The 14,518-nt window shown below is 41.3% G+C and overlaps 1 protein-coding gene across 6 annotated transcripts in view; it reads left to right on the forward strand.

The window, feature by feature from the left end:
- The window catches only part of TLE4 (transducin like enhancer of split 4), a 134,463-nt gene that overhangs the window by 43,824 nt on the left and 76,121 nt on the right, over window positions 1–14,518 (forward strand). For 4 of the 6 annotated variants that reach the window (XM_019555098.1, XM_019555100.1, XM_019555099.1 and 1 more), the window contains exon 6: window positions 11,114–11,188. The exons of the other annotated variants lie outside the window; for them this stretch is intronic. In XM_019555098.1, coding sequence (XP_019410643.1) covers window positions 11,114–11,188 — 75 coding nt within the window. The remainder of the gene's footprint in view (window positions 1–11,113; window positions 11,189–14,518) is intronic. 6 annotated transcript variants of the gene reach the window in all.

Consider the following 14,518-nt stretch of genomic DNA (forward strand, 5'->3'; position numbering starts at 1 on the left):
GAGAAGAGCCCATCCACTACCACCCTCTGGGTGCGGCCCTCCAGCCAGTTAGCGACCCATTTGACTGTGTGGGCATCGACACCACAGCCTCCCAGCTTTTTGATGAGGACAGGGTGAGAGACAGTGTCGAAAGCCTTCCGGAAGTCCAGAAAGACTACTGTGGTGGCGGCCCAGCACAGCCCCATGTACCAGGCGCTACTCCTACAGCTCTGTGCTTCCCCCAGGTGGCTTCCCTGTTGCTGCCACTGCCATTTGTCCACCTGGTGGCCAACTGCATTTTGGTGGTGCAGGTGGTGCCTACTAGTACATCCAGGGCAGGCCCCCCTCGCGGTGGCAGGGACACCATAGGAGTAGTGCCCTATGCTTGGTGCCTGGTACATGGGGCCATCCTGTGTTGCCATCAGGTAGGGGAAGAGTGAGTAGGGAATGCCCAGTTTAGTGCCTGGTAATCTATGGGATGGCAGGTGGTAGTGCTGGGGGCTGAGGCTGTCCAGCAAGTACTGTGTGGGGGCAGTGGATGTAAGCAGCTCCTCCTTGCTACCCAGGGAGGATTTAACTTGAACCAGGAAGGGGTGTGGGACAAAAGTTCCATAAACTGGTTTGGCCTAAATCAGGGAAGTCTAACAATAGCATGTTCAACCAGGTTTATTTTAACTAGTTTTAGCCATTTTGAAACTGGTTTATGTGCACTGAACTTCTGTTCTGTTGCAAGTTTAAACCAGTTTCTGATTGTCTCGATGTAATTTATGAACCTTATTGCTGCCCAGGTAGGCATGCAGAATAATTTTTAGGTGCGTAATTTAGGAAAGTAGTTGCATGCTCATGCCTTGCATCGTGTTCCCAATAAATCATACTGATTCTGAGGAACTTTGAATCAATTCAGCTCTTACCTTCAGATGATACAGTTGCAAAAGGAGGTTGTTTTGCTGCTTTTAATGACACCACACAACCTACTAAGGGCTTAAGCATGTTATAGTCAATGGAATGATTACTCTTTACTTACTAGTCTTTGGCTTATACTCTAGAGATAAGCAGTTTCAGGTCTGAGAATAGTATCTTGTTGTTTTGATATTTTCCAGTGCTAGGCAGCCTTTGCTTTTTAAAACTTTGCTCATAAGGCTTTCTTTACCTGCTCACGTCTCGTTCTTTCACATTTACCAAACATACCTTCTTCCCTGTGCATGTTCCATAGTGTCAAAGCTCTGCAGGCTAAAAAGGAAAGGGAGAGTTCAAGAAAAGTTCACAACTTCAGCATTTTACATGCATTTACAAAGAGCAAAGGGAACATTTCCAATAAGTCAGTGGATACATTTGTCTTGCTTGGGGGCAAGTGTAAGCATTTGTAGGCTGAACTGTTCCAACAGGAAAAAAAAATCTTTCTTGGAAGTGCCACCAATCACAAGAAGGTCTTTCTGCTGAAGTGAGGCAAAGCTAGTAACAGCATGACCTCTACTACTAGTTATCTGTTTATATCATGCTGTACTGGTAGGCACAGGCATAGCAAACAAAAACTGGGCTCCAGTTTATTCTTCTGATTTTGGTTTAGAATCGCATTTGTATCTTTTAAATGGAATTTCAGTAAGATATTCAGTTTTTATTTCATCGTGTAGATTAATATAGAATTGAATTGCTATATGCTTTTGCTGTTTAAGCATTCTGCATACAGTATAATTGTGGAGTAGTGGCTGAGAACTGTGATCAGTCACTTCTGTATTGTGCCTGGGGGAAAAATGAACAAAATAGTGGTTACATGCACTGATGGCAGCATTATTGCCTTGTAATAGCACCAGGTTAACTGATCTTATTCCTTGTTAACTTTGTAAGGAATCAATGGCTTGTGGTAACTCAGTTTGATGCAAGGGATCTCGGCCAAAATCACCAGAGATCGCTTGATAAGAATACAGTTGCACTATGTTGTCACTGTGTACCTAGTATTTAGTACAGGTAGACTTTTGCTGTGTTCTATTACCAAGGGAATACAGAGTGCAGTGCTATTCTCCAGAGCTTGCATTTTAATTTGGTTGTATTCTGCAATAAATAAATAAAATATATGTTCTTGCCCTTCTGAAAAGTGCAGATAGCATTTTCACCAGGAAATTGATATGCTGCATTTTTGTGGAGTCTAAGTTAAGCAGACTAGAAACGTTTCATCTAAGAAATGTAAACGTTCAATTTTGGGTAAGAAAGGATGGTCTTTATGGTGAAGACTGGGTCTTTAGGAGATCACATTTAAGGTACCACCATAGACTTCCTGAATTACTACAACAATTTTCTATCTCAAAGATGAAATGTGAAACTAGCATTCTTAACAAATGTACCTGATTGTGTGATGGTGATTCTAATAAATGACAGGTCTTCTTTGAGGCAGTACTGGATTTGTCTACACCAGTGACTTGTGACACTGAGGTCCCTTGATCCTTTCAAGGATGCCATGGTGGGTACTGCACAATGTTTAGCACTGGTAAGTTTACAACCATGATTCACAAGATAAACCCAGAGATTTCAAATAGAAGTCCATGGTTGTAGTCTTCCTGACTTCTTTGCAACTGAAAAACTGCTCAATTTTTTTTCCTCTAGTCACAAAAAGAGTGAAAACTAAGAGTTGGCATTGTTTGATGGGTGTCTTTTGTTTAAAAAGGTTGAGAACGACTGGTCTGTGCTCAGCATGGACTACAAAAACTACTCAAGAAGCTGTGTATTCAGGTGATTTAGCCCTGATTGAGGTGGCCATGGCTAGTGTTGGCAGTACCCCAATTAGCTAGTTAAAGGATAGCTTGAGTATGTCAACATGACATTTACAGTGTGTTGGAAACTTTTCTGAAAATATGCACTTAACACCACCTACCAGTGAAGTAGTTAAAAATAAGCCAGAAGACCTTACCTTAATTTTTTTTATATGGAACATCAACTGTGAATTCAAAATAAGACTGTTCAAAATTCTCAGAAGCAAGCTGCTTTACATATAAGCAAATAGAAATTGTACATGCATTATTGCACAGTTCAGCTTTTCCATATCAGATATGTAACCATATAGGTGGTGAATAGTTTTCCGCTTGCGGAGGAGATCTGAGCAATATTAACCATGCCCCTCCTTCCCACTCTTGGTTTTTAAAATGGCCTACAGTTAATACATTTCAGTAAATTCAGATGGTGTGAGAGCAAGTTTCCGTCACATAGAAGAACTCAAGTTCTTGTTCTTTGATGCACAATACAGAAAATGATTATCCTTTCTGGGGCATGGGAAGGTGGAGAGGAAAACAAATGTTTCCCTCCTGTTCTTATCCTTTGTTTGTTAGATGTTAAGCCCAGAGTCCTTTCTGTTCTGAAATGTTTGTACTACATTTGTGCTAGGAATTGTGTTGGCACAAAATTTATATTACTCTTTCCTTGCATCTGTGGTCTTACCTTCTTGTAAATTCACTTCAGATCACTGGCTCTGGGCTGCTGACTCTTGTGCCGAGGCTTTGGAAGCTTTATTAGTGGTAGGGGTGGGAGGGGAGAGGTTTTAGAAGCTTTATTAGTGGTAGGGGTGAGAGGGGAGAGGAAATTTATACTAACCACTAGAAAGCAAAGCGGGATGAGGACAGGCAGAGCAAGAGAGGTGGAGGAGTCTTACCTGCTCAGGCTCTGGCAACTGTTACTCCTACTGCTTTAACAGCATGGGCTGGGCTGTTGTCAATGAGGGACAAGCAGCAGTGCTTGGGGGGCCCCCATTTGCCTCCCAGCCTTGGTAGAAGGGCTGAGCCTTTCATGGCAAAGCCCCGCAGGGGGAAGGGCTGTCATCCCACCTCCCTATCCCCCATACTAATGATGCAGTCTCTTCTCAGCTGCGTGCCTGGTTATCTAGCTAGGCTGCTTGGGGTTTATATGCTATGGAAAGACTCAGTAGGGAGAGGCCCCTACTGGCACCCCTTCTAAGTCTGTGCCTGGGGCTCTTGCCCCCTCCCAAGTCATTACGATACTGCTCTTGTTCTGCTCTATTCCATTATACTGTCTTTAGGAGAGACTTGCAAGTGAATCTCCTTAAGTTCTGAAGTAATCCCTGGCCTGCAACCCCTCGAAACATACAGTCCTAAAAAACCAGACCAAAGTAACCAGGCTCTGCAAAGTAGAGTAATTTGTTTTGTAAGTTTTTTGCTTTAAATTCACTGGGAGAAATTTCCTCTACATCAGTCTTTCCTGGGAAAATGTTCCCAGTATTGCCTTGCAGCCAGAGACACTCAACAAGAAGTCGAAGTACTGAAGTAGTAGGTAGGGCCTAGGTATTCTTTTTCTATTTTTTCCCACAGTGGTGGTTGTCAGTGCTCTGGTTGGGGTTAGACAGTATAGTCATAGGAATGCCTATGCCATTTTTCTGACATGTCCTGTTGCCACCAGTAGGAGTGTGGTGGGGTAAAGATTATCCAACAAAGGCTTAGTGTATTCGCAACTCACAAAAGGAAACAAGAAGGTGGCATGTAAAATAGGGGAGAAATGCAAAAAAGAGAAATGATGCTTGCGAGTGGCAGAGGAATGCATTCATGCTCTGGCTTGTTAATGTAATGTACAGCACAATACAAAGTGAACTTTTTTTGAGAAAAGAACTGACCACTATATTTTGGAAGAAAAAAAAAATCAGTATCCAGCTTATGTGCAAGAAGAAAGGTTGATTTTTTTTTTTTTAAATAACCGTGTATGGGATGTTTACATCCCACAGACGGTATGCTCTTCCTTCTTTGTTTTGTCTTTCCTTTGTCAGCCAATCCATTGGTAGGTACAGCATGTGTTAGTGGGAAATATCACTATGCTAAACCAGGAAAAGTCATTTAAACACAAGTGCTAAACAATGAGAAATTGAAGCAATCGATTCTGAAATATGTAGGATATCATGGTGAGCTGGCTGCTATCCTGTTCAGTCTGTGCATTTGCTTAAATTAGCATTCTCTTCATATTTCACTCCTCAGATTTTTGGGGGCTCTGTCCTATTTGCTTTTGTTTACAGCATGCAGTAGATACGGATGTGCATCATCACAATAGCAATCGATAAAACAGAGCCCCTATATATCATTATGTTTAAAATAGGGCAAGACAAGCAATCCATCTTTCACAGGCCAAAAGGTTGTACAGACTGAATCTACCTGGAGGTCTGTATTTTCTATAAATCTTGCAATACTATTTCTTGCATGATTTGGAGGTAAAGTGGATAGGACTCTTGCTGTGCAAGGAGTAAGTGATTTGGCTTTCTTTGGTCCTTTTTTTTTTTTTTTTTTTTTTCTTGCACATTATGTGCGTGAATATCTGGGCTCACATGCATATCTTGGAGGAAGAGTGGCAATTACATCCTGAGTTTGAGGAGATCCATGAAAGCAGACCTTCGCTAGGCCTGTGTAGAAGTGCATCAATTCATCTGTCCAGATCCAGTCACAGGATTGAGGCACTAATTTTGCAATGTCCATTTTGTTTATGTGTATTAAATAAATCTCTAAAAGGACAGGGGATTTCCCCCTTCATACTGAAGCAAAGACTACATTTTAGCAGGCTTCTTCCTGTATTCTTTCCTTATTATACGGACCTGGTCCAAAACCCATTAGAAACAGTGGAAAGATTTGTGTGCTTTGGATCAGATCCTAATAAAATATAATTCTTACTTAGTCGTTCAAGAATTTTTATATAGACTTAAAGGAGATTTGAAATTTAGATACCAATGATTGGGGACAGGAAAAAGAAGTAAGATTTGGAAAGCAGGAAAAACAAGAAATTATTTCTCTTGGAATTTTTGATGTTTGAGATCCCTCCCTCCTTCCAAGGAATGGAATGACATTTTGTCTTGGATCCTTCGTAGAAGCTCAGTTTTTTTTTTTGTGTGTTTGGTGAGGGGAAGTCATCTAGGTAGAGGGGTGGCTTGTTTTTGCAAAATGTGGAAGAACTTTGTAGTTTTTTGACTATAGTAATCTTAGTGCTTCTTAAGCCAACTCTTGATAAAGGTGTTTGCAAAGTCTCTTCTTACTGACAGCCTTGCCATTTGCCTTGCCACACGCCATAACATTTTCTTTGCTATACATGTATTTGTGAGGGGGATTTTATTTTGTTTAACTGTTGCTAGGATTGTATTTGGGGGGAAAAAATGTTTTATTTTTTTAAATAAGGTCTATAATATCTCAAATTCAGAATCTTGCTATTCGGACTTTAAAAGGACTGAAAGTCACAGAGAAGGCCACATATCCGCAGAGCCCAATCTTCTAACATGGTTGTATTTCTCTTTATTTTGTTACATAAATAGATATAATATTATTGGAAACAAAATGCCTCCCCTCCCCCACTCCCAAATAACAGGCTAAATTCTGTTCTCTGCCTTTGTGCAAAGAGGGACAGTTGTCTGGGGCAAGAAACATGGGAGGAAGGGAGAACTGACTGCTAGCTGCTGAATTGTGGGAATATGTTTTCTGGAGGTTGAGTGTCAAATTAAAAAATCTTGATGTCACATGGCCTGTCCATAAAACATCTTATGTCAGATGTGGTTAAAAATGTGGCTTTCTACTTTGATTTGCATAGATTATGCCCTTACTTATCAAGCAATGGCCCAGCCATGATAACACATACTCTTGTGACCATAAGCCTCAAGTATCTGAATTCCCTTTTTATCAGAAATGGTGACACTGTTTGCAAAGTGTTTTGAAAGTGGCAGTGTGATTATTCGTAAGTTTGAGCTATCATGTTCAGTCCATTTATGTGTTGGCTGGCCTAACAAATGGTGGATTCTTTCTTTCTCTCTTTCTTTTTTTTTTCTTTCTCTCTTTCTGTATTTTTGTCTTGTAAGCTCAGAGATTGGTCCTGGTTATGTTTGACCATGTGAAACTTGCGTCCCACGTTTCGCAAGCCAGTTCATTAGTCTGTTACCATATAAAATCTAAAAATGTATTTTTTAGAGATGTCTGAATTTCTACCATTATTGTTTATCGTATTGGTTGCTTTTATTTACTCCTTTGGTGTTGGTATGTCTTTGATTACTACAATTTAAACAAATCAGTACTCCAGAGGTGTTTTGTGAGAGGGGATGCCTTTTTAAAATGGCTTATTATTATTACTACTATTTATCATTCTTCTTACTATTACTATTGTTGCTGCTGCTACTGCTGCCTTTTAAGATTCAGGGTGTCTGTAGCATGATTTAGGGAAGCCACTAAGGCTAGGGACAGACATTCAAAAAAAAACCTGAGCCTGAATTCATTTAATTTTTTCAGGTTAGTCTAACCTGCTTAGGCTGAACTGGTTTGTAACTACAGACACCCCAGAAATGCAGGCACATGCCTGTGGTGGCTCAGGCCAGAACCCAAGGGATGCTAGAGCAGCCCTCCCTCCCTTCCATAGTGCTCAGCTGAGGGGGTGTGTGGCCAAGCAGGAGGCTCTGATTAGGGATGGGTTCCCTCCTCCCACCCTTTGTTGCTCCTGATCAGTGAGGGAGCCAGCACAGAATTACACAGGATTTACTTGCATAGCAGGGAGTTGCACAGGGAATTGGTAACGGAGCATTTATCAGCCCATCAGCAAAACAAAAGTCTCTCTCATTTAGTTCATGCTCTTCATAAACCACTTTTTCCAAGGAAGGAATGGAAGAATATTGCCAGCTACCTGTTTAATAAGCTCCTAAAAGCCCTCAGCTGACACTGCCTGCCTGCCTTTGTCCTACCTGCTTTACACAGATGCCTCTCAGCATTAGCTAGCATACCACTTGCTGGCTACGGTCTGTGCTCTGGGAGATGGGAGGGGAATCCCTGCTTGAGCAGCAAGGGGTTTGGGGGTGGGGGGTGGAGAGAGAGTGAGGCAAGCCCTGCTCTCTGGAGCAAAGAGCCCTGCCTAGGGCTACAAAGCATCTGGGATGCTGGGGGACTCTGGTTTAAGTTAAACCAGGGAGGATGTGAGACAAACATTGCATAAACCGGTTTGCCCCAAATCAGTTAAGTCTGATGCTACATGAACCAGGTTTATTTCAAACCGGTTTCAGCCATTTTCAAACTAGTTTATGTGCACTGAACATCTGTTCTGTTACAGGTTTAAACCAGTTTCTGATCACTTAAACCGGTTTATGTGTAATGTCTATTCCTAGCCTAAGAGCTGCTGTACTTAACAACAACACCTTGTGATCCTTCATTTTTACCCCTTTACCTCCACACACTTTCATCCCCCATCAGATTGCTTTTAGGCAATGTAGTTGCTGTTCCAGCGATAGTAATGAGTTGTGCATGCTACTCTTTTACTACTTGTGTTCAGGGAGAGCTCGTAGGAATCTGTTTCAGTTCTAATTTAAGTTCCCTTTGTCACCGAAACTGCGTAAAGAGGCCTTATGAGGATTTCTCCTGTAATTCCTATGTAAACCTGAACTCTGTTACTGAGTACTTATCAACCCACCAACTAAAGATCCCATCTCTAGTACTCCTAGTAGTCTCTCCTGTTAAAGCTTGTTCTCTCCCTCTCTCTCTTCCTCTATCTCCCTCTCCAAAATTCTACATACAGTTGACAAAATGTCTTTTCCCCACTTGTTTTTTTTTCTACCCTGACACGAGACAGGTTTGGAGTGTAGTTGAAATGCTGTATTCTGGCCATCCTCCACCTATATTTAGGGCTGGGTTGGAAATTAGTCCCCCCAAACTGGGAAACTATCCTTAAACTCCACTCTAGTCACAGTACTTGGTGAACTTGGTACAATATTAATCTGGGTATTAATTTCCAAGTACAATAGAGAGCTGACATCTCCATGTCTGTACATTATAGACTGTTAGAGGCTGGAAGGGACCTCACAGATCATCAGGTCCAGCCCCCGTGCACTAGGGAGGAAGACGACCAGGGTTAGGTGACCATCTAGTCGGGGGTGGGCAAAAGACGATGCGTGGGCTGGATCTGGCCTGCAAGGCCATTCTATCCAGCCTGCAGGTCCCCTAAAAAATTTAGAAAGTTAATATTGATCTGCCCTTGGTTCCTGTCAAAAAGCAGGAGCCAGGGGCAGTAGGACACGGGGGAAGCCTGGTGAGCTCCCGCAACAGCAGGGCCCACCTGACCTCGCCAATCCCAGCTGGAAGCCTCAGCAGGGACCATGTGGCTGTACTGTGCCAGAACCTCAGGTAAGTTGGGGGGGGAGGGCAGGGGAGGACCGAGGGCAGGGAAAAGTGGTCCAGGGAAAAGCTGAATGTGGGGAAAAGCGGCCCTTCCCCTGCTCCATGGCCAGTGCTCCCTGCTGCAGCAGCTTACAACCTGCGTGGGGCTCCCTGTGCCTGCTCAAGACAGCGCTGGCCATGGGCCAGGGGAAGGGCAGCTTTTCACCGGGCTCCTTTCCTGCTCCTTCCTGGCACGGAGGAAAGCAGCCCTTCCTCCGCCCTGTGGCCAGCGCTCGCTGCTGTAGCTGCTTGCAGCCCATGTGGGGGTGTCCTGAGCAGGCACAGGCAGCCCCACACAGACTGTGAGTGGCTGCAGTGCAGGGTACTACCCACAGGGCAGGGGAGGGGGCTGCTTTTCCCCCATGCTCTGCACCAGCTCCTTCCCTGTAGGCAAGCAGGGGGTCAGGGCTACATTCTGCCCCCTGCTTGTACCACAGGGCTGGGGGCACTGGGGGTGAGTGGGTACACAGGGCCAGCACCAGTATCCCGGGGCCAGCACTAGCGGGGCCCAGAGCAGGGTGGCAGGAGCACGGAGTCCCAACCTGCAGGGGCTCTATGGAGCCAGGCCAGCTCCCCCCTCTCCCTGCTGGTGCAACCCAGCTCCACTCCAGAGACCCCTGCCAGCCTGTGCCCCGCTTTGGGCCCCACCCGTGCTGGACCTGTGACATTGGTGACTAGGGGGCGGGGCACTTACCAAGGGGCAGGGCTACCCATGCAGCCCTTGACAGCTTGCCAAAAGTGGGTAAGTGCCCCTCTGCCGGAAATAATTGCCTGCCCCTGATCTAGTCTCTTCTTGAAAACCTCCAGGGAGGGAGTTTATTCCACAGTCTGGACACCCTGACTGTGAAGGAGTTTTTCCTGGTATTAACCCTGAAGCAGCCTTCCAGGAGTCTGTATCCATTGGCCCTCGTCTTCCCCGGGGGTGCCCTAGTGAACAATTGTTCACTGTATAAAGAACCTATTATATCAAATATCTTCTCCTGATGTAAAGAAGACACTTTCATGTATTTAACCTCTGCCTATAAATAAGGGATGATGCAGTGCAGTACCCGTACAGGCCAAAGGTCTGCCTATAACATCTCCAGTCCCCACACCTTAGTCTGGTGTTGGTGAAAAAATTAGTGAACTATAATTCCTGGTTCTTCCAGCTGACCAGAACAGCTAGATGAAGTTCACTGAAGCTCTGAAGAAACATAGGTCATATAACTCCAGAATTAGGAAATGATTCTTCTTTTAATCAGTGTTGTCAAACAAACATATATCAGTTTTTAGTCTTCAGCCACCCTGAATTGACTACTGAAATACTGCCTTGCTCAAAGCAAGATAATATAACTGTTGAAGCTTGTAAACGGTGTTGTTAATTAGATCGTGTGCTTTCTTTATGGACTTTTGTAAACTATTAAAACTAACATGTCAGGGATTGAAATAATTAACCCTGTTTCAGCATTTTGATAGACTTGTGAATGAAGTTTTAAAATTTCTTCCCATGGTTGAGCTGCTTTGAAATATATGAAGAAGGGGAATCAGCATTTCCTTGTCTAAAGAGAGAACAGTAAAGCTGGTGACAAAACAAGCCTTTCCTTATCAGAATATATCTTTATTTGAAAAGTTGGTTTCTTTAAGGAGATGGGCCTGCATTTTAGAAGGGGGCACATGCTCAGTAGAAGCATGTTTTGCCGATCAGTTTGTTTTTTTTCTTTAAAGGTAGTAGTAGTTCAATCTTGAACTAGCTCACTTTAGAGAAGGGAGGGGGCTTCAGTATAATTCCAGGCAGGTAATGACTTGGATAAAATTTTCCCCACCTTTGCTCATGCTCATCCATTCAGAATTTTGCTGTCTATTCAGAGAACTATTATTACAAGCCCTGCATGTGGTTGAAAGACTTTTTTTTTTTTTTTTTTTTTTGGAAGAAGGAAGAAGAAAAATCTGTGCTTAATTGATTGGAAAGCAAATAATTTTATTCTGTTTCTGATCTTCATTTATAGCACCAGCAACAAGTGGTGCAGGCTGTGGAACGGGCCAAGCAAGTGACCATGGCAGAACTGAACGCAATCATTGGGGTACGTGGTCTTTCCATTTTAGCTCTCCTAGTGTTTGTAATTAATTTTTTCCTTCTTTCTGTCCATCTTTAAATTTAGTTCCATCAGCTGAGCAAAGTTGTAAATAGCAATGAAACCAAGTTATTTGACTTAAATTTCGATTGTGCTCTTGCCCCTAAGGTGATTAGGGTAATTATGTATTTTATCTGTTCCCCTACACAAAGTACATACTCTTTTTTTTGATGCATTTCCCTCTCCTTCCCCCATTAAAATTGTTTAATGTGTATGGCACTATATTCAGTCTGCCTCTACACCTACCGTACAGGTGGCATTTGATTTAAAATCCTTTTTAATAAGGACATCCTTCTCTCATAACTCTCTCTCTTTGCAATTTAGCACACGGGCGGGGGGGGGGCAAAAATAGACAAATGTAGATTTGTTTTTAAAAATAATGATCTTAATAAAAACAGACTTTTGTTCCTACAAAATCTAGAGATGAATGGTCATTCACAAATGAAGTGAGAGGTACACTACTCCCATTTATCTAAAAAGAATAAATAAGTTTAAAACCTTCTTTTATAAAAACTTTGCTGCCAACAATATTAGCTTAGCATAAAAATCAGGCAAGACTTATGGGTTTGGGTAGCCATGATTACATTTTATAACTCGAGAGGAAAAGAAAAACAATGAAACATTGGCTGTGTTCACACTACATAAAATATAGGTGAGAAATCGTAGCTTAATAACACATTATTCACATCTGTAATTATTCAGCTGGTGCAAGCACTTGTTTAAGTTATTCTAATGAAGATACTACAACTGTACTTTTCTTACTCTACCCCCCCCCCAAACACTTTTTCTTTTGTGTATAGATTATACATAAGTCTCTTCCATTTTTTTTATTCAGTGTATCAAACACACTTTGAAATGCTAATTATTCCATTTACTTTCATTAAAATTCAAATTGCTGAGTGAAGATGTGGATAAGGGTCGCCGAATAATCAATCTGAAGTGACGATATTGCTTCAATTATGCCTCTGTCTTTTAACAAGAAAATCGGGGCTCTCTGATCATTGCTGACGGTAGCGTAGAGCAGTGGTCTGATTGTAGCTTGTTTTTAATAGGCTGTTTCTTACTCTATTTTGTGTCCCTCTGACCACAAGAAAATACTGGTAGTCAATTAGAAGATATAAATGGAAAAGAGTAACCTTTATTTCCTCTGAAGTGCCCCTTGGAAAGAAGGGGATGAATCAGAGCGAGTCGTGTAGAATCATGAATAACATTTGTTGTATGTCTTTTACGCTCCAGTGGGGAGAGTGGGAGATGAATAATTTCCCAATTAGTTTTCATTACCTAACCAAAAATACTGCCTCCTATTAAAATTCTTTGCATAAAGTAAGTTGCTAAAGGTTTTTTTTTTTTTTTTTTTTTAAAGAAGGTAGGTATGTATGTATGTACTGCATTCTGTGTACCTGTGCGCATATATATACATTCACTGTGTGTATTCCATTCAGCATTATATTTATTGGAAAGGCTGTAAACATGTATGTGCTTTCTACCAGTGAGTCTGAGATGGAATGTATGGCACTGTTGCATACTGCAGAGTGCAGTTGTTTTAAGTTTATCCTACTTTCACGAGCCATGAAAATATACAGAATAAATATAAGCAGACTAGATACTTGTTCAGGAGACTGATCCTTTTGCCGTCTGAAAGGGACGAACTAAATATCCTATGTTATCTATTACTGAATCAAACGTTTTCCTGGCCCAAATTTCATAAAGGCTGTAATTTTTTTTGGCTTTAAAAAGAATGATAGCTGATCGTTACCCCTTCCCACCCCCCAAAAAATCATTTTTACTTGCTATACTTCCTTTTTTTCTTATTTCCTGTGTACACTGTAATTTTAGACTGGTTTGGATTATTTCTGATCCTGACTGGAAAAAAAATCCTGTTCATATAATTTACATTATTGCATAAGGGAAATAATGACATTTCATCTTTTGATAATTTTCTTTTAAAAATTCTTAAGTGGGGTAGCAGATTATCAAAAGAGCTGAAGTTCTAGTTGTAAAGTTAACCAGTCAGTTGGTCTCACCCTTCTCCCCCCCCCCGTGTGTGTGTGTGTGTGTGTGTGTGTGTGTGTGTGAGATATATAGTAGAGAAAACACCCACACAGAAAATGGCAAGAATTTTTTTAAAAACAGATTGGAAAATGTAGTTGTAGAGCTAAAAGCCTGGCATACTTAGTAAAATGCATACCAATAAAAACAAAGAGTATAATTAGTTTTTACTAGCTTTTTAACTGTCCTATTTGTCTTATACTAGTTTGCACTCTACTAAGTCTGATAGTTCTGCTTGTAACACCGTAGTATTTTTAAAGGATCCACAGCGCTTCAGGTTTTTTGTTTTTTTTTTTTTGTTTTTTTTTTTTTTAAAGAATATGTTTTCATTCATTCAGTTCTGTCAGAGAAAAAGTTAGGAGTAATGGTAGTATTTTCTGCATCATTCATTTCACCTCACTGCAGGCAAAAGCTCTTTTAGTTTGAACGGGGGAACCTTGGGTTAGAATTTCAAAATGGGGTTCTATCAGAGTAAAAGATGGCACAAGCAAAAAATGAATATGCACAAATCATGTCTTTCTCTGTCTCGTATACATTTTTTTTTTACACGTATGTACTCTGATTTAATGAAATCTGATGAAGCACCTTTTTAACTTTGCAATATTATTCTGCCTTCATTGGTAAATGAACCAAATCACTGATCCATGCAGTTTAAATGCAAAATACTGAAGTGAGCCTGGAACCTGGAGAGACTGCTTGTTCTCTTGACAATAAACTAGTTGTGTTTAATGGAATGAAACACAGTTATAATGACTTCTTTCACAGGTCATGTTCAGTTTAAAACTATTGACAGATTGAAACAAGTTAAATATCATCCATCTTCTCCCCCTCCCTCCCAAAAAACCAGGGGAAAGGGTCCACGGATATCATAAATATATCATAAAATTGTTTTTGACTCCGATAAATTAATCCAGATTTTGGATCTGTTTGTGGTAGACTGCACTGTTGCTTAGACTTCCTATTTTGAGTAATTTCTATTGAGCATTTTTTAGTAACCATTCCAAGTTTGTTCTCTTGAGATAAGGAATTGTATGTATCCAGTTGATCTTGTCATGTCATAGCCACTATGTTTTTAAATTGAACTGCGAGATCACACTGTTGGAAGAACACAGAAATTGTAGTCTTAAATCAGCAGTAATATGATCTAATTAGGAATGATGTTTTCATTTCCTGTATTATTAAATTGAGTCATCTAACTTGCTTAAAATGTTTTTTTGTTTTGTTTTTAAT

The sequence above is a fragment of the Crocodylus porosus genome, unplaced genomic scaffold (genome assembly GCF_001723895.1).
Source record: "Crocodylus porosus isolate Cpor-Errol unplaced genomic scaffold, CroPor_comp1, whole genome shotgun sequence".
Lineage (NCBI taxonomy): Eukaryota > Metazoa > Chordata > Crocodylia > Crocodylidae > Crocodylus > Crocodylus porosus.